The sequence below is a fragment of the Mustela lutreola genome, chromosome 10, assembly GCF_030435805.1.
Source record: "Mustela lutreola isolate mMusLut2 chromosome 10, mMusLut2.pri, whole genome shotgun sequence".
NCBI lineage: Eukaryota > Metazoa > Chordata > Mammalia > Carnivora > Mustelidae > Mustela > Mustela lutreola.
The window spans coordinates 78150422-78174410 of NC_081299.1; the positions used below are offsets into that span (position 1 = coordinate 78150422).

At 36.4% G+C, this 23989-nt stretch overlaps 1 protein-coding gene across 1 annotated transcript in view; it reads left to right on the forward strand.

The window, feature by feature from the left end:
• EPHX4 (epoxide hydrolase 4) overlaps nucleotides 1-23989 on the forward strand; it is a 45309-nt gene that overhangs the window by 11227 nt on the left and 10093 nt on the right. Inside the window, exons 3-6 of the mRNA XM_059137551.1 lie at nucleotides 1963-2120; nucleotides 3827-3955; nucleotides 9170-9273; nucleotides 13247-13395. Of these exons, the coding sequence (XP_058993534.1) occupies nucleotides 1963-2120; nucleotides 3827-3955; nucleotides 9170-9273; nucleotides 13247-13395 (540 nt within the window). The remainder of the gene's footprint in view (nucleotides 1-1962; nucleotides 2121-3826; nucleotides 3956-9169; nucleotides 9274-13246; nucleotides 13396-23989) is intronic.

The window sequence follows — 23989 nt, forward strand, 5'->3', positions numbered from 1 at the left end:
AACCTAAAGACAAGATTAGTAAGATTGCTATGATCTCACTAGGAAACATACTTTTTCTTAACATTTTCAAATATGTCTTCATTGGTAATCCTTTTCAGATTTTCACAAATCATAGGTATCCTGATAATAAGTCAAATATTCTGTATCCATGCATAATTACAAATATGTGTCTGACACTCTTCCTGAGGACTTGTTGATGTAAAGCCCACAGTTTGCTTCATTGATCTTACTGCTTTGTGACACCTCACCTGGCAGTCTCTCTCTCACTATTGGCTTACAATCGCAGATCCCTGTGTGCACCTGGCTATTGCACTCCAAAAATCTTTTCAGACAGTTATCTCCCATTTGGCTCATGTCAGATAATTCTACACTGTTTCCATGAACAGATGTGCATGCGGACCCATTTTTTAAATGCCTATTTGTCGTTCCACAACAATCACTTCTCAGTCTTTTGGCTAAGATCAAGTGTGGAGTTCCACAACATACTGAGTCACTTTGAAAAATCCGCATCTTTTTTTTCCTCTTTGTTATCCAAAATAATGTTGCTTGTTTGAAGAAGAAAATCTCTTGGTTCTGGGTGACTGACTGGCTCAGTTGGTAGAGCACATGACTCTTGATCTTCGGGTTGTAAATTTGAGCCCCACATTGGGTACAGAGGTTATTTAAAAATAAGATCATTTAAAAAAGAAAAGAAAAGAAAGTCTCATGGGTCTTTTTATTTCATTTAATTCCGCAGTTCCCTGATCAAGCACAGCGGCGGCGGTGGGGTGCGGGAGCGGGGGGCACCTGGCGCTGCAGAGGTCTCCAGGACTTGGCTGTAGCACACTGGCCATTCATTTTTTTTTTTCTTAAAAAAAAAAAATTATTTATTTGACAGAGAAAGGGAAAAAAACAAAAACAAACAAACAAGAAAAAAACAAGCCAGGGTTTGGAGGAAGATGAGGAAGAGGGAGAGGTGGATTCCCACTGAGTGGGTAGCCCAACGCCAGGCTTGATCCCAGGACCCTGAGATCATGACTGGAGCCAAAGTCAGAAACCTAACCCACCAGCCACCCAGAACCCCCCAATGCTGGCCATTTTAACTGGTCAGTTAATGCCAGTGCCATTTTGGCTGTTAAGTGTGTGGGTCTTTTTGGGTTTTGTTTGTTTGTTTTGTTTCCTAAGATTTATTTATTTGGGAGCGATTGAGCACAAGTGGGAGGGTCATAGGGAAAAGGAGAGAGTCAAGCAGACTCTGTGCTCATCGCAAGCCTGATGCAGCCCAAGATCTCATGACCCTGAGATCCTGACCTAAGCTGAAACCAAGAGCTGGACACTTAACTGACTGTGCCACCCAAGCTCCCCTTAAATTTTTTTTTTTAAGATTTTATTTATTTATTTGACAGAGAGAGAGAGATCACAAACAGCCAGAGAGGCAGGCAGAGAGAGAGTGGGGGAAGCAGGCTCCCTGCAGAGCAGGTAGCCCAACATGGGGATGGATCCCAGGACCCCGAGACCATGACCTGAGCTGAAGGCAGAGGCCCAACCCACTGAGCCACCCAGGCACCCCTCCCTTAAATATTTTTAATATCACACTTGCTTGTACTCTTTCAGGATCTTCTCCACAGAAGCATATGTAAGTACAGATTCCCTGATAGCTGTGAGCATTATTTAAGGAAGGCTCGAAAATTGATTTCTTAAGTACATATAGAAGTATATTAGTTTTAGAATCTAATATTTTGTAGTGTCTATAAATAATGGTCGTCTGTTACACCCCACTGGAGCTGGTAAAAAAAAACAACAATAAATTTTTATAAAGAACTTCAGTGATCCCTTCTGAAACATGTCCCTTCCTCTGGCTCACAGATGGCCTTTATAACCTTTCTCAAAATAGACAGTTTCTTAGAGTTGTCCACGTAGAAAAGCTATGTTACTCTCTGGATTTGCTACTGTGGTATTTTTAGTGTTTCTTATTTCCTGCAGGTATTCTTGGCGTCACCAACTAAGGGAATTTAAAAGTGAATATCGAGTTGTAGCGCTTGATCTGAGAGGCTATGGAGAAACAGATGCTCCCATTCATCGAGAAAATTACAAATTGGACTGTCTAATTACAGATATAAAGGATATTTTAGACTCTTTAGGTAGGTCAGCTTTAAAAAAATAGTATACTCCCTTTTAAGGGACTAACATTCAACAAATTGTGAGTTGGTAACCTCATTTCTTGGGAGGAGGCATTTTCCATTTACCTGAGCTGTTGTCTGGATCCTGTCACCATGGTTTTGGGTATACAGCTGAGAATATTTATAGAGGATATTGAAAAGAATATATCCGGAATGACGATTCAGTCCACCAGCCAAGAATGACTTTGAAAACTTGTTTTTAAAAGTATTTCTAATGTATGCAATTAATTATTTTCAGAACTAGTTTTTGGAAATTTGATTCTTGTACTCAGAAAATTTGTTTCTTCAGAATGCACATCTAAATAATCATTTAAAAATGTTATAACATGCACAAGCACTTGCACAATCTTTCTTCTTTTTTTTTAAGTTTTTTTTAATTTGAGAGAGAGAACACAAGCAGGAGGAGGTGCAGAGGGAGACAGAAGAGCAGACTCCCCACTGAGCAGGGACCCCCCCCGCCCAATGTGGGGCTCAAGCTCAGGACCCTGATATCATGACCTGAGCCAAAGGCATATGAACCGACTGAGCCACCCGTGTGTCCTGCGCTGTCTTTCTTATGTTCTTCATCTAGTGCCACAATGTGCCAAACATGGCCATAGGCATTTATTCACATGCTTGTGGGTATGAAGGTCAAATGTAGGCTGGACCACTGGGTCTTTGCCTCAGGTTACAGGTCCTGCTGGGACTGACTTCTCCCTCTGAGTTGGGCTGCAACACAAGTAGTTTTTCCTCTTCTCCTGGAAATGACAGAAATGGCAAGAGGGTGAGCCCAGATGCAGAACCTTTTTTCAATTTTCTGCTTGCAGCACATTGATCAAAGCAAGTCATAAGGCTGAGTCCAAAGTCAAGTCATACTCCTATGACCAAAGCAAATCACATGGTTAAGTCTAGCATAAAAGGGATAGTAACATATACTGCTTTTATGACAGCAGGGAGAGAGGAGAAGTAAATATTTTTTTAACAACAGTCGAATCCACTACATCTTTTTTGGCTAAAACCCAGCTGCTACCATGGTATGTTAATGGAACTAATATTGTAAGAAACCCATGAAATCAAATTAAAGGCCTTTTCTACAATAATCTAAAGAGAACATAGATCAGGGCAATACTAAGAGGAGAAAAAAATGGATGAGGTCTGGGGTATCAAAGCAGTGTTGTCATTTAGTCTGATTACAATAAAATAGAATCAAAAATATTGATTTCCATCAACCATATTTCATTCTTCTTCTGTGGTAATTCAGTCAGACTTGGCCTAAATTTGTCTTCATGAAATTTTCTAGGCAAATTAATAATATAGTCTTGCTTTTGACCTAATTATGTGTAATTTTTACCATGGTTTTCCAAATTCGGGTTCATGGAACAAGAGCTGAACTAGCTATTTCTGATTTAAAATATATATATATATATATGTATGTATATATATTCATTCCCAGGACAGATTCTGAATCTGTAGGTCTAGAATGGAGGCTGGACATCTAAATTTTCCAAAAAGCTACTTAGGTGATTTGGACATACAGGTTTTGGAAACACCAAACTCAGTATCTTCATGAAGTGCATAATTAGAGTCAGATTATGATGGGAAGATTAGTTTCAAAAGTGTACCCATTTTATGTGTTGTAATGATGCATCCACCTTCAATGACATCAATATTTTTTTTCTCCATTACAGGATATAGCAAATGTGTTCTTATTGGTCATGACTGGGGGGGGATGATTGCTTGGCTAATTGCCATCTGTTATCCTGAAATGGTGATGAAACTTATTGTTATTAACTTCCCTCACCCAAATGTATTTACAGGTGAGTATAAATTTCAATTAAAATATTTTTGCTCATGATAATTCACTGTTGTCACTGACACTTTGGATTAAAAACAGTAGTTTTTTAAAATTAAATGACTAAAATATGATATTAGCATATGACAATGTCAGATACCTTGGCTTTAAATATTTTACAAGAGTGACAAATTGTAGCTTCATATTTGCTTGCATAATTTTATTTTTTAGAGAATATTTTAATGCTCACTTGGATAGGGATAAGCGGAAAAAATACAGTAACATTACTTTGACAGTAATGAATCTTGACAATCTAGAAATAAGTTCTCCTCTTTCCTGACTGCTTGGGCTATCAGGAATGACAGCATTCTTTAAAGCCGTAGTTCTCAAATTTTGAGTTTCAGGACTCTTTTATACTCTTAAAAATTATTAAAGATCCATTGAGCTTTTGTTTATATAGGACATACATAAAGATATTTACTGTATTAAAAATTAAAAATGAGAAAATTTAAAATTATATATTAATTCATTAAAAATAGTAAATTCATGATCTGTTAACATGATTAACATTTTAATGAAAGCTAGCTACATCTTCCCAAACAAAATGTTAGTGAGAAGAATGTCACTGTTTTACATTTTTGCAAACCTGTTTAATTTTTGGCTTAATAGAAGACAGCTGGATTCTCAGATATGCTTCTGCATTCTGTCTGTTACAATATGTTGTTTGAATTGAAGTGTGTGAAGAAATCTGGCCTCACACAGATTTGTAATTGGAAAAGGGAGGAGTATTTTAATAGTCTTTTCAGATAACTGGATTTTCTTCTTTAATACAACACCAAACTCGAAAACTGGTGGTTTCTTAAAGGTTAGTAACAATGTAGAATCTGATGTCATATTAATGAACTTCTTGTACTCTATTACTTTAAATCCATTAGTCTCTCTAGCACTTTGAAGGTATTTTTTACCCATGTGTAATTTTGCATCATCATGCAATGGAAGATATTGGTTTGTAGAGATATATAGATCTTCCATAAGCTGGCACATTTTATGTTATATCAAAGAATCACATTCACTAATATTGCCCCAGTTTCATCAAAATGTCGTTGAGTATTGCAATGCTGTCATGCTCGCAGTAGTAAATGCACGTCTCCAAAATTCTAATTTTTATTTGAAAACTTGAATTTCATTGTTGGCAGCAAATACCCTTGATTGTTTCCCCCTGCAAGTGACAGGTTCACTTTGTTCATTTTCAAGAGACTATCTGTCAAATACTCAAGTCTGACCAATGATAATTTGTTAGCCATCCTTTCAAGTAAAAAACGGTATTCCATAAGAAATGTAGCTAATTCATCTAATCAACTCAAAGGATTGTAGGCATGCTATTCCTTGAGACAACCATTGTTCTTGGGTGACCAACAGAACTGCTTTATGTGTACATTCTGATTCATCTCAACGTTCAAAGGCCATGTACACAAGGGTTGAAATGTAATAAAATTAATAATTTTTGCTATTTTATCTAGGACATTCCTGAGTGAAACTGGCACTTAATTTTATGTGTTTATGTATTTGTTTGCTGCAAAGAAGACAATGACTGCTCCTGCTAAGACTGTTTAGTAACACCACCTTGCTTTGTGCTCAGGCAGCAATGGCTTTATCTACTATGGTTTTTGTACCATAAGCACGAATGTCAACCAAAGGAGAAAAGCTAAAAATGTCTTAGTATTATAATGAAATAGTTTTGATTGTCTGGATTGCTTAAAGGGGTCTTAGGGATCCCCAGAGGTCCACACGGGCTATACTCTGAGAACCTCTGCTATAAAGGGAACTCTTAAAATCCTCAGAGTGTTTAAAGACCAGTGAGCCGTGGCTAGGCACATTTTTATTTGGTTTTGCCAAAAACTATCATCTTATCCTCTTTAACTACCCTTGTCAAGTTTTCCGAGTTTCAGGTACTGCTATGACTCACAGCAGCCCTCTAGGGAACAAAAAAATTTATGTTGGGAACATGACTACATAAAAGGGAGAAAGGAAACATGACTACATAAATATTGTATAAGTGTAAGAGTTGGATTTTATTTTATTTTTTTAAAGTATTTATTTATTTATTTATTTGAAAGAGAACAAGAGAGGACAAGTGTGGCGGAGGGAGAAGCCGGCTTTCTGCTGAGCAGGGAGCCCAATACAATGAATGGCTTAATCTCAGGACTCTGGGCTCATGACCTGAGCTGAATGCAGTGCTTAACCAACTGAGACACCCAGGCATCCCAAGAGTTGGGTTTTAGATATAGATCCATTTGTCTCATTTCTGAACTGAAATTCCCTGTATTTTTCTCAGTTGTGTTAAGTAGCAAAAGTGGTGTTACATGCTTATTCCATTGATTGGGATCCTTGAGTAAAGGTTATTTTTGTGATGTTGCTAAAAGGACAAATTGTAATTGATCATTTCAGCAAGAAGATTCTTGAAATATTTCTGGAATTGTTTTATTCAGATTAGGTTCAACCTTAGTCAGCTTAATATAAGGTCTTCAAGTAATATGCCTGTATTTAACCCTTAATTGTATTGCTATCTCTCTTTTTTTTTTTTTAAGATTTTATTTATTTACCAGAGAGAGAGAGAGGGAAGAGAGCGAGCACAGGCAGACAGAACGGCAGGCAGAGGCAGAGGGAGAAGCAGGCTCCCTGCTGAGCAAGGAGCCCGATGTGGGACTCGATCCCAGGACGCTGGGATCATGACCTGAGCCGAAGGCAGCTGCTTAACCAACTGAGCCACACAGGCGTCCCTATATTGCTATCTCTTAAGGCAGGGCTGAATAAACTCTGTTCGATGATGACTTTACAAAAAGTATAGCATAACTTATCTCCACTTATCTGAGAATTATAGTTCTAAAAATTCCAACTATGTGAACACTAGCCATGTTAGTTACAAAATTAGAAATAAAAAAGATGACCTCTATAGCAAAAATTATATATACATAGTGCACAAGAAAAAATAAGTATGCATACTTAATGTGTGTGATTACACTACTCACCAGTTCAAAGCTTCAGTGTCTTTCCAAAGCCCTTAAAAGTCCATCTCCTCTGGCCCTCCCAGACCAGATTTCTGTTTTGCTCTCTGACTCATCTCATACAACCTCTCCCTCCTCATTCACTACACACCAGCCACACTGACGTTCTTTCTTCTTCCTAAATGTGCCCAGCCCAGGACCTACTTTTTGTTCTTGGATTTTCTCCCTAGATCTTTGCATAGCCACCTCCCTCTTACTTTTCAGGACTTAGTCCACATATCACATCCCCAGAGAAGCCTATTCTGATCACCTCTGCTAAATAATAGTCCTCCACAACACCCAATCATCACTCTCAATCAGATTACCTTGTTTTAATTTTCTTTATGATATTATTGCTATCTAAAATCATCTTTTAAAGTATCAATACTTATTGTATAAGCCCCTTATTTTTTTTTTTAAGATTTTATTTATTTACTTGAGAGAGAGACAGTGAGAGAGAGCACGAACGAGGAGAAGGTCAGAGAGAGAAGCAGACTCCCTGTGGAGTTGGGAGCCCGATGCGGGACTCGATCCCAGGACTCCAGGATCATGACCTGAGCCGAAGGCAGTCGTCCAACCAACTGAGCCACCCAGGCGTCCCTGTATAAGCCCCTTATTAATGGAAACCTCTTCTGTCTTGTTGACTGCTAAATCCCCTCACACACAGTAGATATTCAAATATTCCCTGAATGAATGAATTTTCTAGTATAAACTTACGGAAACACTTTAGTTTCTGTTGAGGCCCAATGAATAAGGTATTCAAATCCCCCTGTAAAGAAAGTCTTTATTTATTTTTTTTTAAAGAATTTTTATTTATTTATTTATTTGACAGAGAGAGAGAGAGAGCACAAGTAGGCAGAGAGGCAGGCAGAGAGAAGAGGAAGCAGACTCCCTGTTGAGCAGAGATCCTGATGCAGGGCTTGATCCCAGGACCCTGAGATCATGACCTGAGCCGAAGGCAGAGGCTTAACCCACTGAACCACCCAGGCACCCCAAGAAAGTCTTTTAAACAACAGAAAATTGGGGCGCCTGGGTGGCTCAGCAGGTTAAAACCTCTGTCTTTGGCTCAGATCATGGCCCCAGCGTCCTATATCATCGGACTCTGCTCAGCAGGGAGCCTGCTTCCTCCTCTCTCTCTGCCTGCCTCTCTTCCTACTTGTGATCTCTCTCTCTCTCTCTCTCTCTGTGTCAAATAAATAAATAAAATCTTAAAAAAAACAAAAACAGAAAATTACCTCCCCGTATATCCCTAGGAAAAGTGTGAGGTTACTGATAATAACCTTGGAGAAAAAGCAGTGTCGTTTGGGTTTCCCGTTCCTTTCTGAGTCAAGACTTCATAAAATGAAGTTTTCTTTTTATTTAAAGGGTTATAAACTTTCTAAACACTTGAAATATCCATAATAAAATATAAGAACATAGAAATTGTTCCAAAGATGATGTAGCCACTCTGGAAAATAGTATGGAGTTTACTCAAAAAGATGAAAATAGATCTACCTTACCTGAGTATTTACCCCGAAGTTACAAATGTAGTGATCCGAAGGGGCACATGCACCCCAATGTTTATAGCAGCAATGTCCACAATAGCCAAACTATGGAAAGAGCCCAGATGTCCATTAACAGATGAATGGATAAAGAAGAGGTGGTATATATATAATGGAATACTATGCAGCCATCAAAACCTCTGAAATCTTGCCATTTGCAATGACGTGGATGGAACTAGAGGATATTATACTAAGTGAAATAAGTCAATCAGAAAAAGACAATTATCATATGATCCCATTGATAGGAATTTGAGAAAAAAGAGGCTTATATAGGGGAAGGGAGGGAAAAAATGAAAAAAGTTGAAAGCAGAGAGGGATACAAACTGTAAGAGACTCTTAATCTCAGGAAACAAACTGAGGGTTCCTGGATGGAGGGGGTGGGAGGGATGGGGTGGCTGAGTGATGGACATTGGAGAGGATGTGTGCTATGGTGAGCTCTGTGAATTGTGTAAGACTGATGAATCACAGACCTGTACCCTTGAAACAAATAATACATTATATGTTAATTTTTTTTAAAGAAATTTTTCCAAAGAGAATATACAACGGCTTACTTGTGGATTTTTTTCATCTCAAAGGTGAAATTGCCTTAATTTCTTTCAATAGTAAGTGATGAATACACCTTGGATAAGGTCTAACGTAGCACTTTAATTTCAGAATATATTTTACGACACCCTGTCCAGCTGTTCAGATCCAGCCATTATTACTTCTTCCAAATACCATGGTTCCCAGAATTTATGTTCTCAATAAATGATTTTAAGGTAAGTCAATATGGTGATGGATGTTAACTAGAATTATTGTGGTGATCATTTTGCAATGCATATAAATATACATTGTATATTTATTATGTATATGTGTATATATATTATGTTGTATACCTGAAACTAATATAATGCTATAGGTCAATTATACCCTTAGAATAAAACTGAAAAACTGGAGCCCAAGAAGATGACAAAATTAGGAAGTCAAAACAAAATAAAATTATACAGAGGCACTAAAATAAAAAGAAAAAAAGAAAGAATTGGCCCTTTTTATGTTGTCTGATTTGTTTAAAATATGCATTTATTGAGGGGCGCCTGAGTGGCTCAGTGGGTTAAGCCACTGCCTTCGGCTCAGGTCATGATCTCAGAGTCCTGGGATCGAGTCCCGCATCGGGCTCTCTGCTCAGCAGAGAGCCTGCTTCCCTCTCTCTCTCTGCCTGCCTCTCCATCTACTTGTGATTTCTCTCTGTCAAATAAATAAATAAAATCTTAAAAAAATATATGCATTTATTGATTATTGTGATATGCTGTCCACTGTTAGGCATTTCCTCCTATGTAAGAAAAAAATGAGTCAAACAAATAATGTATTTATATTAATGAAAAACATTTCAAAATCTATCCTTCAGAAAGAAATATAGGCAAATGCTAATATTTAATACATGCTTCTAAGACCTAATCTATAGGCTTATTTTTACAGTCTCTGTATATTTGAATGACTGGATATTGTTCAATTTTTTCTAAGAGCCTGTGCCCCTATAGGCATATCTCTTTTCAGAGAACATTCCATGGGGAGACAAGGGAATATGAATGCCAGGTGAGAGAGTTTGACATAGCAGAAGTGGAGGCCTTTGGGTGTAAACAAAACCCTGAAACAAAGTAAGCATGCAGGAATTGTGTACCATATACGTGGACAACCAGGAGTCATGTATTGTTCCTATTTCTTGAAGGTCTATCAAATGCTTCTTGTTTATCTAACGGGGTGTTAGGTATTTAAGGCAGCTTTAAAAAAGACAATATTATTTTACTTGGAAATACTTCTGCATATATCTCTGACAGAAAAGGACTTTTTTTTTTAAAGCATAACTCCAATACCATTATCAAACCTAACAAAATGAATAATTACTCCCTACTATGACTTAATATTCAAATTTTCGTTCCATTGACTCTCCATTCAAATTTCCTTAACACTTTACTTGTTTGAATCAGGAACCAAACAAGGTCTACACACTGTATTTGATTTTTATAGTTTTTTCAATCTACAACAGTTCCTTCTTTTTTTTAACCACATTTTTTAATTGAGGAAATTTGGTCATTTGTCCTGAGGAATGACCCACATTTTGGATTTGGCTAACTACTTCATCATGGTGTTATTTAACTTGTTCTGCTAACCCTTGTTTCTACTTCATGGATGATACTAACCTAGAGACGTGGTCAGATTGATTTTTAATTTGATGAGAATACTTGTAGGTGGTGCTGTGTATTTCTGAATGTATTATATCAGGGAAGCACATAAGGTCTAGTTCTCTCAGCTTTCATAACACTAGCACTGACCAGAGGGCTCACGAGTTGTCAGATTATCTAAATTTCCTAACATTTCACCAAATAATTTTAGCGTACACTGATCATCACTGCCTCGGTCCGTTATTTTATTAGGATTTGCAAAATGGTGATTTCCTAATTCTATCATTTTTATCTGCTTATATTAACTGGAATTCTTCCTTTTATTAACTGGAATTGTCCACATCTACTGTTTGGTTATTTTGAAATACAGTTCACATAAGAATGGCAGGATAAATGCTTCATTCTTTACCTTTATAAACAACTTCCAGAGTAATGACTTGGTGCCCTAGAACTCTCCAATGATAACCAATGAAGTTTTCTTTTTTCCATATTATTATGAGCTCGTGAGTTTTGAAAATATATTTGGCATGTATCAATCAATTACAGTTCTTTCTGATGCTCAGATTGTCTCATATTAGGCCAGTGGAAACTCCATCTGGTTGGCTCCTATGTCCTTTTGACATAAATCTTCAGTCAGTAATAGTTTGCTTTCTTAATGTCCTGGGTTCCTTTTTTATTTGCTGCTGCAGATCTGGAATCAGACATTCATTGAAGGAACTTGGGCTCCTATTGGTAGGAAATTTTACTTAGAAACCATAGTCCTGGTGTCAAGGTTATCATTGTTACTGGGTTTTTATTGCTTCTAGATATTTCCATTGGATAGAATTTATACATACGTATTTTTAGAGTGAAAAAAATCATAAGTTCTTATTCGAATTTCCAAAGCAAAATTGAGACTACAAAGTTTTGCTTAGCTTTTATATTTTATAAAAACCATTTAAGCGGTTCTAGTCATAATTCTACTATAAGGTGCAGAGAGGTCTCGCTTAGGTCTCTGTTTCCTGTTTCTCTGTCTCTATCCTATTTCCTCCTCTCAGTAGGGAAACCGCTTGGTTAGTTTTTTTTTTTTTTTTTTTTTTTTTTTTAAAAGATTTTATTTATTTATTTGACACAGAAATCACAAGTAGATGGAGAGGCAGGCAGAGAGAGAGAGAGAGGGAAGCAGGCTCCCCGCCAAGCAGAGAGCCCGATGCGGGACTCGATCCCAGGACCCCGAGATCATGACCTGAGCCGAAGGCAGCGGCGTAACCCACTGAGCCACCCAGGCGCCCCTTGGTTAGTTTTTGTTTCTTTTTTTTTATGGTTTCTTTTTTAGAAAATATAGGCATATATGTATGTATTTTTCTACTCCTTCTTACACAAAAGATAACATACTATAAACACAATTTTACACACACACACACACACACACACACACACACACCCCTTAAAACTATGTCCTGGGGATCAACTACTCCATAGTACAGTAATCATCTCTATCTTCTCTTGGAGTATTCAGAACACATACCATCATGTGGCTATACCATAGTTTATTCAACCAACCTCCCACTGATGGAAATTTTGTTTCCAGTCTTTTGCTATTACAAATAATGTTTCAATTAATCACCTCCCCCATAAATCATTTCATAGTTTTGCAGGTGTGTTTTGGGGCTGAGGGATCTGCATTTTATTTTGTTTTTTAAGGACTGATTTATTTATTTTGGAGAGAGAGAAGAAGGAGCAGAGAGGGAGGGGAGAAAAATCCTTAGCAGATTCCCCACTGAGCATGGAGCCAGACATGGGGCTCATCCCAGGAACCTGAGATCAGGGTCCCTGAGACCCTGAGCTGAAATCAAGAGATTGATACTTTGTGGACTGAGCCACCCAGGTGCCCTGAGGGATTTGCATTTTAAATAAGAATCCCAATGATTCTGATGCAGGTGATTTGATCTACACTTTGAGAAATGCGGGTAGAGAGCAGTGTTTTTAAATTTGTGGGTGGGGCCCACTCGTGAGTCAAGAAATCAGTTTAGTAGCTTGCAATTTGAATTTTTAAAAATAAAGTAGAACAGAAGTGAGTTGAAAATATCACTACACACTATAATAAGAGTAAGGGATATTTCTTTTAACTTTTGTTTCAGAAGTGTAAGTGTAGGAGTATAGACTGGATCATGATATAAAATGTGTTTGTTACTCTGGATTGTGGTTAAAAAAAAGTTCATACAGTTGTGGGGGGGAGAATAGATTGGTTGTCAGTAAACAGATCAACTACTGTTAGAATATTATGGAAGGCTTTAGAGTGGTGATACTATCTGAGCTTAGCCTGGTAGAAAGTGAATAGGCACCAAGAAAGACAGGTTGCTTTTCCTAAAGGTGAAGTGTACATGGGGGATTCAAAGGGAAGAATATCAAAAGTCAGGCCAGGAAAGCAAAAATGTGTCTAATGTGTTTGTAAACAATGAGGTCTTCTACTTGGCTAGAGCAGAAAGGGGGAGTTGTCACTCACACTGACCATTCTCTTTCAAAAGCCAAAGCTTTAGTTTATGGTGAGGTAACTAAAAAGTTTTAATTATTTTCTTTTCACTTAAATTAGGCTTTGAAACATTTGTTCACCAGTCACAGCACTGGCATTGGAAGAAAAGGATGCCGATTAACAACAGAAGATCTTGAAGCTTATATTTATGTCTTCTCCCAGCCTGGAGCATTAAGTGGCCCAATTAACCATTACCGAAATATCTTCAGGTCAGTATAATTTCTTTTTAGCTAAATGAAATATTCATTCCCTGAAAAGCCAATATTTTTTTTTCCCAAGTTTTATTTAAATTCCAGCTAATTAACATACCATGCAATACTAGTTTTAGGTGTAGGATTTAGTGATTCAACACTTAACATGCAACACCCAGTGCTCATCTCAAGTGTCCTCCTTAATACCCAATCCCTGTTTAACCCACCCCCTATCCACCTCCCCTCCAGTGATCTTCAGATTGTTCTCTATACTAAAAGGTCTGTTTCTTGGTTTGCCTTTCCGCCCCCCGCTGGCGTTCATTTGTTTTGTTTCTTAAATTCCACATATGAATGAAATCATATAATTTTTGTCTTTCTCTGACTGACTTCGTTTAGCATAATACTCTCTAGCTCCACCCATGTCATTGCAAATGGCAAGATTTCATTATTTTTTATGGTTGAATAATAGTCCATTGTTGTGTGTGTGTGTGTGCGTGTGTGTGCATATATATGTATATATATATATATATATATATATGTATATGTGTATGTATACCACATCTTCTTTATCCATTCATGAGTCGATGGACATTTGGGCTCTTTCCATAATTTGGAAACTGACAACAGGAAAAAACAGGTGTTGGCAAGGAAGCAGAGAAACGGGACCCTCTTGCACGTTGGTGGGAATGCAAACTGGTGCAGCCACTCTGGAAAACAATATGGAGATTCCTCAGAAAGTTAAAAATAGAGCTACCTTATGATTCAGCAATTAAATAAACTAGGTATTTACCCAAAGGATTAAAAAATGTGAATTCAGAGGCATACATGCAGCCCTGTGTTTATAGCAACACTCTCGACAATAGCCAATATTTTATTTTTAAGATTACATTCACTGTTTATCCAAAGACTCAAATAAAGTGTTCTGATTTTGTAAGTTGCATAATCTTTTCTTAAGGAAACTTTAAACATGGAAAAGTAGAGAGAATAGTATAATGGATCCCCCATGTAGTTGTCACTTATTTTATCTGTAACTCTATCCACTTCTTCTTTACCTTTGGATTATAATGAATAGATGTGTATTTGTAATCTTATTTTTAATGTTCATTATTCATTCAAGAAATATTTATTAAGCACTTTCTACATTCTGGCCTATGCCAGCACTCAAGATAAAGTAATAAGCAAAACTAGACAATAGTTCCTGATCTGACTAGCCAAGGGGGAAAAACAGACATCAAGCATGTAACCACAGCAATGAATATATTGTTATAAATAAAGACATTGAAAGAAAGGGATGAGAACTGAACAAATAATGTTTGAATAGAGAAATGACGAATGAGTTGCATAATGACTAGATAAAGTTGGGGATGGAGGGACTGACATTCCAGAAAAAGGAAATAGCATGTACCAAAGCTGCATGGGAAGACAGAGAATTGTGGTTTTAAGTAATACAACGAGGGCTAATATGGCTAGCACAGAGAAGACATTGAAATGAAAATGGTTCCAAGAATTACAGTGGCTGGTCATGCAGAGCTGCATAGACAATATTAAGTACTTAAGAGCTATGAATGTGACACTAATAAATGAGTGTTTCAAGCAGTAAAGAGAAACAATCCAATCTCTGTTTGGATAAATTCATTCAATGTAAGAAAAGTACAGTGGTCCAGGCTAAAGAGCATGGTAGTAGCCTGAAGTAGTCTGAAGGCAGTGGATATGGGGAGAATCAGTAGATTTAAGAGACATTTAAGAGGAAAAGTGACAGGGGTTGGTGATGGGTTAGTTGGGGGTGGGTAGGATGAGAAAAAGAGGGATGTCAAGGATGGCTCCTGAATTCCTGGCTTGAACAGCTGTATGGATAGTCATGCCATTCACTGAGATAGAAAACACTAGAAGAGAACTGGTTTTGAGGGGAAGTTCATAAACTTTATTGATCTTGAACTAGTGGAGATTGAGATGGTACCTTAAATATTCAAAAAGGTAGATAGATACGAGGGTTTGGAATTCAAAGGTTGGGAATCTGTGCTGAAGAAATGTAAAATCTTGGTGTCACTGGCAGAAACAAATGACGCTTTTGTTCAGAAGATATTGTCTAGGGAGGGGCGCCTGGGTGGCTCAGTGGTTTAAAGCCTCTGCCTTCAGCTCAGGTCATGATCCCAGGGTCCTGGGATCGAGCCTCTATCGGGCTCTCTGCTCAGCGGGGAGCCTGCTTCCCCCTCTCTCTCTCTGCCTGCATCTCTGTCAAATAAATAAATAAAATCTTTAAGAAAAAAAAAAAAAGAAGATATTGTCTAGGGAGAAAGTATAGAATGAAAGACAAGATATGGAGATTTGTCTGTTTGGGTTTGGGCTCTAGATGGGAGAAAAATATTTCCCTTAAGAATTTGCAACCCAGGGGCACCTGGGTGGCTCAGTGGGTTAAAACCTCTGCCTTCGGCTCAGGTCGTGATCCCAGGTCTTGGTCTCGAGCCCCGCATCGGGCTCTCTGCTTAGCAGGGAGCCTGCTTCCCTTCCTCTCTCTGCCTACCTCTCTGCCTACTTGTAATCTCTGTCTGTCAAAAAAAAAAAAAAAAAAAAAAAAAAAAAAAGAAAAAGAAAGAAAAAAAAAAAGAAAGAAAACAAAAAGAATTTGCAATCCACAGCATGCCTTGAAAAGGGTTTAGGACCTTGAATTTATGCTACCTCTGTAACACTAAAATTATCAGGGAAAACATTATATTTCAATATCATTCTAGGCTGGTAACAATTCCTAGCAAGCTTGGCAAAAACAAAGGCAGAATTTCTCTGGAGGATACATGTCAACTAAGACTTACAATATTCCCACAGATAAAAATCCTGTGAAGATGAGTTCATAATCCAAATTATGAAAAACACTAATCTACCATGAACGAGTCAGAAAACAATTGCAGCAGAACCCTTACACATTTCAAATACCGGAACTATCAGATTATGAAGTATGTTTAAATCATTAAATATATGAAAGAATAAAAAATAAGAGAAAGAATAAGAAAATATCAAGACTGCTGGAAAGAGCAGAAAGGAACAAAAGAAGTTCTCGAAAAGAAAAACTTGGTTATTGAAATCTAAAATTCCATAAATGAGTTAAATAGCAGATCAGACAAACTAAAGAGAATTATGAATTGGAAGATAGCTCTGAAAAAATCACCTAGGATCTAGCTTAGATAAAGAAGTGAAAATATAAAAGATAGGTTATATTTGACATAGAGGATGAAATTAGAAATTATATAGATAGATGATAGCATTAGATACACATATTCATGCTAAGAATTTTTTTCTAGTAAAATAAAATAGAAATAGAGTGTATTATTTTCTTTTTAAAAGATTTTATTTATTTGACCGAGAAAGATACGGAGAGAGAGGGAACACAAGCAGGGGGAGTGAGAGAGGGAGAAGCAGGCTTCCCGCCAAGCAGGGAGCCTGATATGGGTCTCGATTCCAGGACCCTGGGATCATGACCTGAGCTGAAGGCAGACACTTAAGGACTGAGCCACCCAGGCGCTCTAGTGTATTATTTTCAAACCAGTAGAGGGTGACAAGAAAGCTATTTATTCAAAACAAGGCAGGAAAAGAGAAAAAGGAAGCAAATAGAAACCACAAAATAAGATGTCAAAAACAATTTAAATATGTCAGTAAGCATAATAAATATGAGTGTATTATACTTGTCAGTTAAAAAACTAAATATCAGATTGGATTGAGTCACAATTAAAGCATAAAGACACAAAAGGGTTGAAAGTAGGAAGATGGGAAAAAGTTACAGTGGGTATGTTTTATTTTATTTATTTAAAGATTTTATTTTAAGGTAATCTCTAAGCCCAACATGGGGCTTGAACTACAATCCCAAGATCAAAAGTTGCATGCTCCACCGACTAAGCCAGCCAGGTGCCTCTCTAGTGGGTCTTATTTTAAACAAAACAAAGTCTCTCAAACTCTTTGAATAGAGAATCCAAGGGGAGTCATGAAATTATATGAATGGTGGAGAAGAGGAAAACCCAAACCTTCTTTTTTGACTAACAACAACAGAATTTATAAATATAAATGTAAAAATCTTCAGCAAAACAGAGATGTTAATTTAAAGCATATTTGTGGGTACCCTTTTATCAAACAAGGCAATGATTAGAAAGGCAGACTGACATTGCTTATGCTACAGGTTATATCTCGTAGGATATAGCAGCACTGTCAAGTCCATGTTTTGTTATTTGTTTGTTTTTTAGAAATAACATTTGTAAAGAGAGCTCTAAGAGAAAATAGAATGACATATTTTCATACAAGTCTAAATTTTTAATAGGAGAAAAAAATAATAGTTTTTAAATGTTCTTGATTTATCCCTTTATCAAAGTTACCTTTGTGATACAAAGCAAGTAGCTACAAGGAAAGAGAGAAAATATTCTCATCTTTCTGAGGCTCTTTTACTAACAATTGTTCATTAGGAGGCCCTGCATTCCCAAGAGTAAGCTCTAGAATCCTACTAATTAGCATGGAGAGAGAAAGAGTGAAAAAAAGCAGGCCTGTGAAGGTCAAAACTTAAAATTTTATATAAAGGTGAAAGACAATTTGAAACTAGTTGCTATAGGTTAAATCTAGCTGGGTCAAGGTCACATCAGACCTTCTGGAAGCTCAACTGACCTCTTCTGATGGTTCTTTACAAAGGGGTAATTGAGACCACGTACATAATTTAAAATGGTTATGCAATATATAATGACTACAAAGTATGGTATATTATACTCAGCTAGGGAAATCCTTCTCATTTATCACCCTGTTTCCTCAGGACCATAACCTCAAACATTGGGAGCCAAGGAACTAGAATGAGCTAGGAATTGGATTAACAGTAGGATCTAACCTGCAAAAAGATAAATAAGAGAAACCTATAACAAAACATCAAATAATAAAGCAAAAACTGAAACTTACAAGGAAAAATGACAAATCCACAATTACTACTTGAGATTTAAATAACTTCTCTCAAAAGTTGACCAATCAAGCAGGAAATAAATTAAATAAATTAATACGGAAGATTTGAATGACATCTTTGATCTGATGAACAATTCTAGAATCCTGCATCCAATAATCAGAAAATACACAGTATTTTTAGGTACATAGAAATGTTTACAAAGATTGATTACATACTAGAGTACAGAGCAAATCCTAACCAATACTAAAGAAAGGATCAATATCATATAGATTGTTTTCTCTGAATATAATTCAGTTAGAAATGAACAATAATGACAAACTTTTGGAAAACTCCATATATTCAGAAACTTAAAAAACTTTTATATTACTCATGGCTATGATCCATTAATTGCACTATTAGGTATTTACTCAAAGAAATAAAAAATACTGACTCAAAGGGATACAAGCATTTTTATAGTAGCATTATCAGCTATAGCCAAATTATGGAAACAGTCCCAGTGTCTGTCGACTAATGAATGGATAAAGATGTGGTATACAAATACCATGGAATATTACTCAGCCATAAAAAGGAACGAAATTTTGTCATATCTAACAATATGGATGAAACTAGAGAGTATTATGCTAAGTAAGAAAAATAAGTCAGTCAGAGAAAGACACACACCATATGAATCCATGCATATGTGGAATTTAAGAAACAAAACAAATGAGTAAGGGCTAAAAAAAGAGAGAGAGAGACAAAACAAGAAACAGAGTCTTAACTATAGAGAACAAACTGATGTTTACCAGATTGGAGGAGGGTGGAGAGCTTGGTTAAATAGGTGATGGGGATTAAGGAGTGCACTTCTGAAGAGCATCAGGTGTTGTATGGAAGTGTTAAATTACTATATTGTACGCCTGAATCTAGCATTAAGCTTTATGTTAACTACCTGGAATTTAAATAAAAAGTTTTAAAAAATTATTCATGGATGCCTGGGTGGCTTAGTTGGTTAAGCATCCATCTCTTGATTTCAGCCCAGGGTCATGAGTTCAAGCTCCACATTGAGCTCAAGGCTGGGCATGGAGTCTACACAAAAAATGTTTTTTAAAAAATTACTCACGAATGAAAAAAATAATGGAAATTAGTAAACACTAACAAAAAATAATAAAAGCAAAACAAAAGCAAATAAAATCAAAGACTAAGACGCAATAAAGAGAATCAAAAAAATCAAAAGCAGATTATTTGAAGATCATTAATACAGACAAAATTTTGCCAAGATTGGTTTAAAAAATGAATAAACAATATTGAGCAGAAAATAGATATAAGTATAAACTTATAACTTACAACATATATATAACTCACATAAGTTATAACTTATATATATATAACCTATATAACATATATAACTTATAACTTATATATATGTATAACTTATATGTTATAAGTTTATACTTATATCTATTTTCTGCTCAATATTGTTTATAAACTTTATTGTTTATAAACTTATAACTTATAGTATAAACTTATAACTTATAACATATATATATATAACTTATATAAGTTATAAGTTTATACTTACATACTTATATAACATAACAGAGACGACAATATAAAATTTAGATTAACAAATTGGAGAACTTCGGCAAAATGGGCAGCTTTGAAGAAAAATATAGCGGCTGTGGCACCTGGGTGGCTCAGTTTGTTAAGCATCTGCATTTGGCTCAGGTCATGATCAGGGTCCTGGGATCAAACCTGCGTGGGTTCCCTGCTTAGTGGGAAGTCTGCTTCTCCTTCTCCCTCTGCCTGCTGCTCCCACTGCTTGTGTTCTCTCTCTGTCAAACAAATAAATTCTAAAAAAAAGAAAAAAGAAAAATACAGCAACCAAATTGACACGTGAAGAATTAGAAAACCTGAATAGACATAACAGTTATTGAACTTGAATTACTAATTTAAAGCACTTCCGCAAGAACACAATACACATCCACACAAACAGGCATAGGTGGTTTATAAATAAGTTCTGATGCAGAAATTCCACTTTTTTTTTTTTTTAAGATTTTATGTATTTAATTGAGAGGGCAAGGGAGCATGAGCAGGGGAAGGGGCAGAGGGAGAGGGAAAAGCAGACTCCGCATTGAGCAGGGAGCCTGATGTGGGGCTTGATCCCAGGACCCCAAGATCATGACCTGAGCTGAAAGCAGACACTTAACTGACTAAGGCACCCAGACACCCTTAGAAATCCCACTCTTTAATAGACACTTTTAGACATTATAGAAAGAAGCCATTTGCTTCAGCTCATTTTGTGAAGCTGGTATAACTTTCACTCCAAAACAAGACAAGGACTGTATAAAACAGGAAAATTATAGGTCAAACTACATTATGAACATGATCCATAAATGCAAAATGAAATAATTTTGAACTGAATCCAGCATGCTTTGAAAGTTAAACCAGTTAGCATTAAAATTCATTACTTTAATTTACCATAGTAACAGATTAAAAGGAAAAAAATGATCATCTAAATAAATTAAGGGGCACCTGCGTGGCTCAGCTGGTTAAGCATTTGCCTCTGTTCAGGTCATGATCCTGGGGTTCTGGGATCAAGTCCCATGTAGGGCTTCTTGTGGGGAGACTGCTTCTCCCCCTCCCTCTGGCCTTCCTCCCTGCTTGTGCATGCTCTCTCAATCTCTCTCTCTGTCTTTCAAATAAATATATTAAAAATCTTTAAAAAACAAAATTAAGAAGAAGGATTCAATAATATTCAACACATACTCATGTAACAGCTCTTGGTAATCTAGAAACAGAGGATGTGAAATTGGGCCTCAAGCTAGATAAGCCAGAATCTCCTGCAGGGATAGTTTGAGAAACTAACCTTTGCTTTACTTAATTGTCCAAGAAAAAAATATAAGGTTTTGAAAGTGTTTTTGCACTGGTTTTTTGCATTTGGGCAGCTGGCAGGCACATAAAAATATATTCCAGGAGTCAGGACCAAGAGAATAAAAAGCCTATACCAAAAGCAGAAAATACTTTGTGGTATTGTCCAATAGCTGTATCGCCATGGGAAACTTTGGAAGATCTGGGAAGTCCTTCCTCTATCTGATAGAATAATGTTATCTTCTGTTTATAAAACCACCTTTGTAGGTTTCTTTTCCCTTTGCCATTAAACTTGATATTCTCTGTGTCTGTTAGTGTCTTTCTATTAATCACAATATGGTTCCATTATTACAACAATGCAGAAGGGAACTTCTGTCTACCAGAAACCTGTAACAAATATCAGACTTTATGATGACACACTGAAAAACATTTTCTTCAAAAATGAAGTCTAGGGGCACCTGGGTGGCTCAGTGGGTTAAGCCACTGCCTTCGGCTCGGGTCATGATCTCGGGGTCCTGGGATCGAGTCCCGCGTCGGGCTCTCTGCTCGGCAGGGAGCCTGCTTCCTCCTCTCTCTCTGCCTGCCTCTATGCCTACTTGTGATCTCTCTCTGTCAAATAAATAAATAAAATCTTTAAAAAAAAATGAAGTCTAAAGATAAACTTGGTGACTATAACTGCCTCTGTATTGGAGGTCTTAGCCATATAAAAAAAAAAGCTGGAAAAGTGTAAGTATTAGGAAAGCAGGAAACAAAGCCATCAATACATATATAATGTGGTTGTTATCTAGAAAAAAAACCTACAGAAAACTTATTCAAACAAAAATAGTTCAGCGAAGTTGATATATGTAAGTGTAATATACAAAAATATGATCTTATAAATGAATAATTTGGAAACACATTTTAAAAATAGATACCCTTATAATAGCAAAAAAAAAATTATGTATATAGGAATGAATCTAACAAAAGATCACCTTTATGGATTGTCAAAGTTGATTGGAATTAGTAAAGAATACAGACTAAGGGCAGTAGCTAATTACTAATCAGTAGAGAAATATTTTAATATTTTAACAATCCATAAAGACTTGCTATTGTAAACCAGTGAAAATTAGTCCTGGTTTATCATATTCATGATTGAAAAACTTCAATATCATAGTTGTTGATTTTTCACAAATTTGCCTATAAATGTAATTTCAATCAAAATCATAAGAAATTTTAATGAAACTTGAAAAACTGATTCTGAAATTTGTATAGAAGAACAAAAGGCTGAGGATGACCAAGATAGTTTAAAGAAAAGGATAGATGGGTGTCTAACCCTATCCAATATTAAGGCTTATAATGAGAATCTAAAATTAATAAAATATGGAGTTTACTCTGGGATAGAAAGGTTGATTAATGGAACAGAAAAGAAAGCCCCAAAATGGAACTGTACATATGGAAACTTGCTATGACATAGAACATTTTAAACCAGTGGTTAAAATATTCCATACATGTTGCTGGAACAATTGGATATCCAAATAGAATAACATGAGATTAGATTCCTAGCTCTTACTAAATAAGAAATCAACCTTAGGGAAATTTTTTTTTAAAGATTTTATTTATTTATTTTACAGAGAACAAAGTAGCAGAGAGGCAGGCAGAGAGAGAGAGAGATAGAAGCAGGCTCTGCACTGAGCGGAGAGCCCGATGCGGGGCTCAATCCCAGGGTCCTGGGATCATGACCTGGGCTGAAGGCAGAGGCTTTAACCCGCTAAGCCACCCAGGTGCCCCAACCTTAGGGAAATTTTAAAAAATGAAATATGATAAGCAAAAATTTCAAATGTTTGGAAAGTAAGAAAAAGCTTTCATGACCTCAGGTAGGAAGGATTTCTTAAATAAGACACAAAGAGCTTAAATTATGAAGAATACTGATAAATTTGACTACATTAAAATGAAAAACATCTATATAATAAAAGATACCATAAGAGGCAAGCTTTAGATGGGGAAAAGTTAATTGCAATACACAATCAATCATGAACTAATAATATCTAGAGTTTATAAAGAATGGAATGGATAAAGAACATAAAATGGGTAAAGGATATAAAAAGGCAATTCACAGAAGAGAAATTAAATGGTCAATGACTTGAAAGATGCCCAAACTTACTAATAGTCAGATATAGGATATAAGTTTTACTGCTTGTAATAGAGATCTAAAATAAAAGCATAAAGAAATATATATATTTCTCTCACAAGTGAAAGTCTAGGCTGGTGTATTGGCTGTGCTCCATGAAGTCATGGAGTTCTTAAGTCACTCTTCGACCAGAGATGTAGGCACTTTATGTTTTGTTCTGCCATCCTTGGGGTGTTGCCCTTGTTCTTGGGATGCAAGAGGGTTCACCACCATGTTTACATTTCAGTCAGTGGGAAGACGGGAAGGGCGGGCATACTGGACACAACTTAGAAGATGCACACATTGTTTCTAATAAATGACATATCCTCACCTTGCTGCAAGAACGCTTGCAAGTGTATTCAGTCTTTATTCTGGGTGGCCCTTAGTCCAACTGAAAATTGGATTTTCTATCACTATAGTGGAATGGAAGAAGTTTTAGGGAACAATCTCTACATCAATGAGAAGTATTCCATCTCAAATGAATGGAAAAATTTAAACTTTCGAGAACAAGTGTTGGCAATGGTGTAGAGGAAGATGAATTCTTACATACTGCTTTGGAGCCTACAGTCCATTTGGAAAACAGCTTGACAATATTGACTAAAGTTGAAGATGTCCATATTCTCTGAGGAAACAATTCTGTTTGGGGAATGTACTTTAAGAAAACCTTCCATAAGTGCACAAGTGTACAAGAATAAGATCAA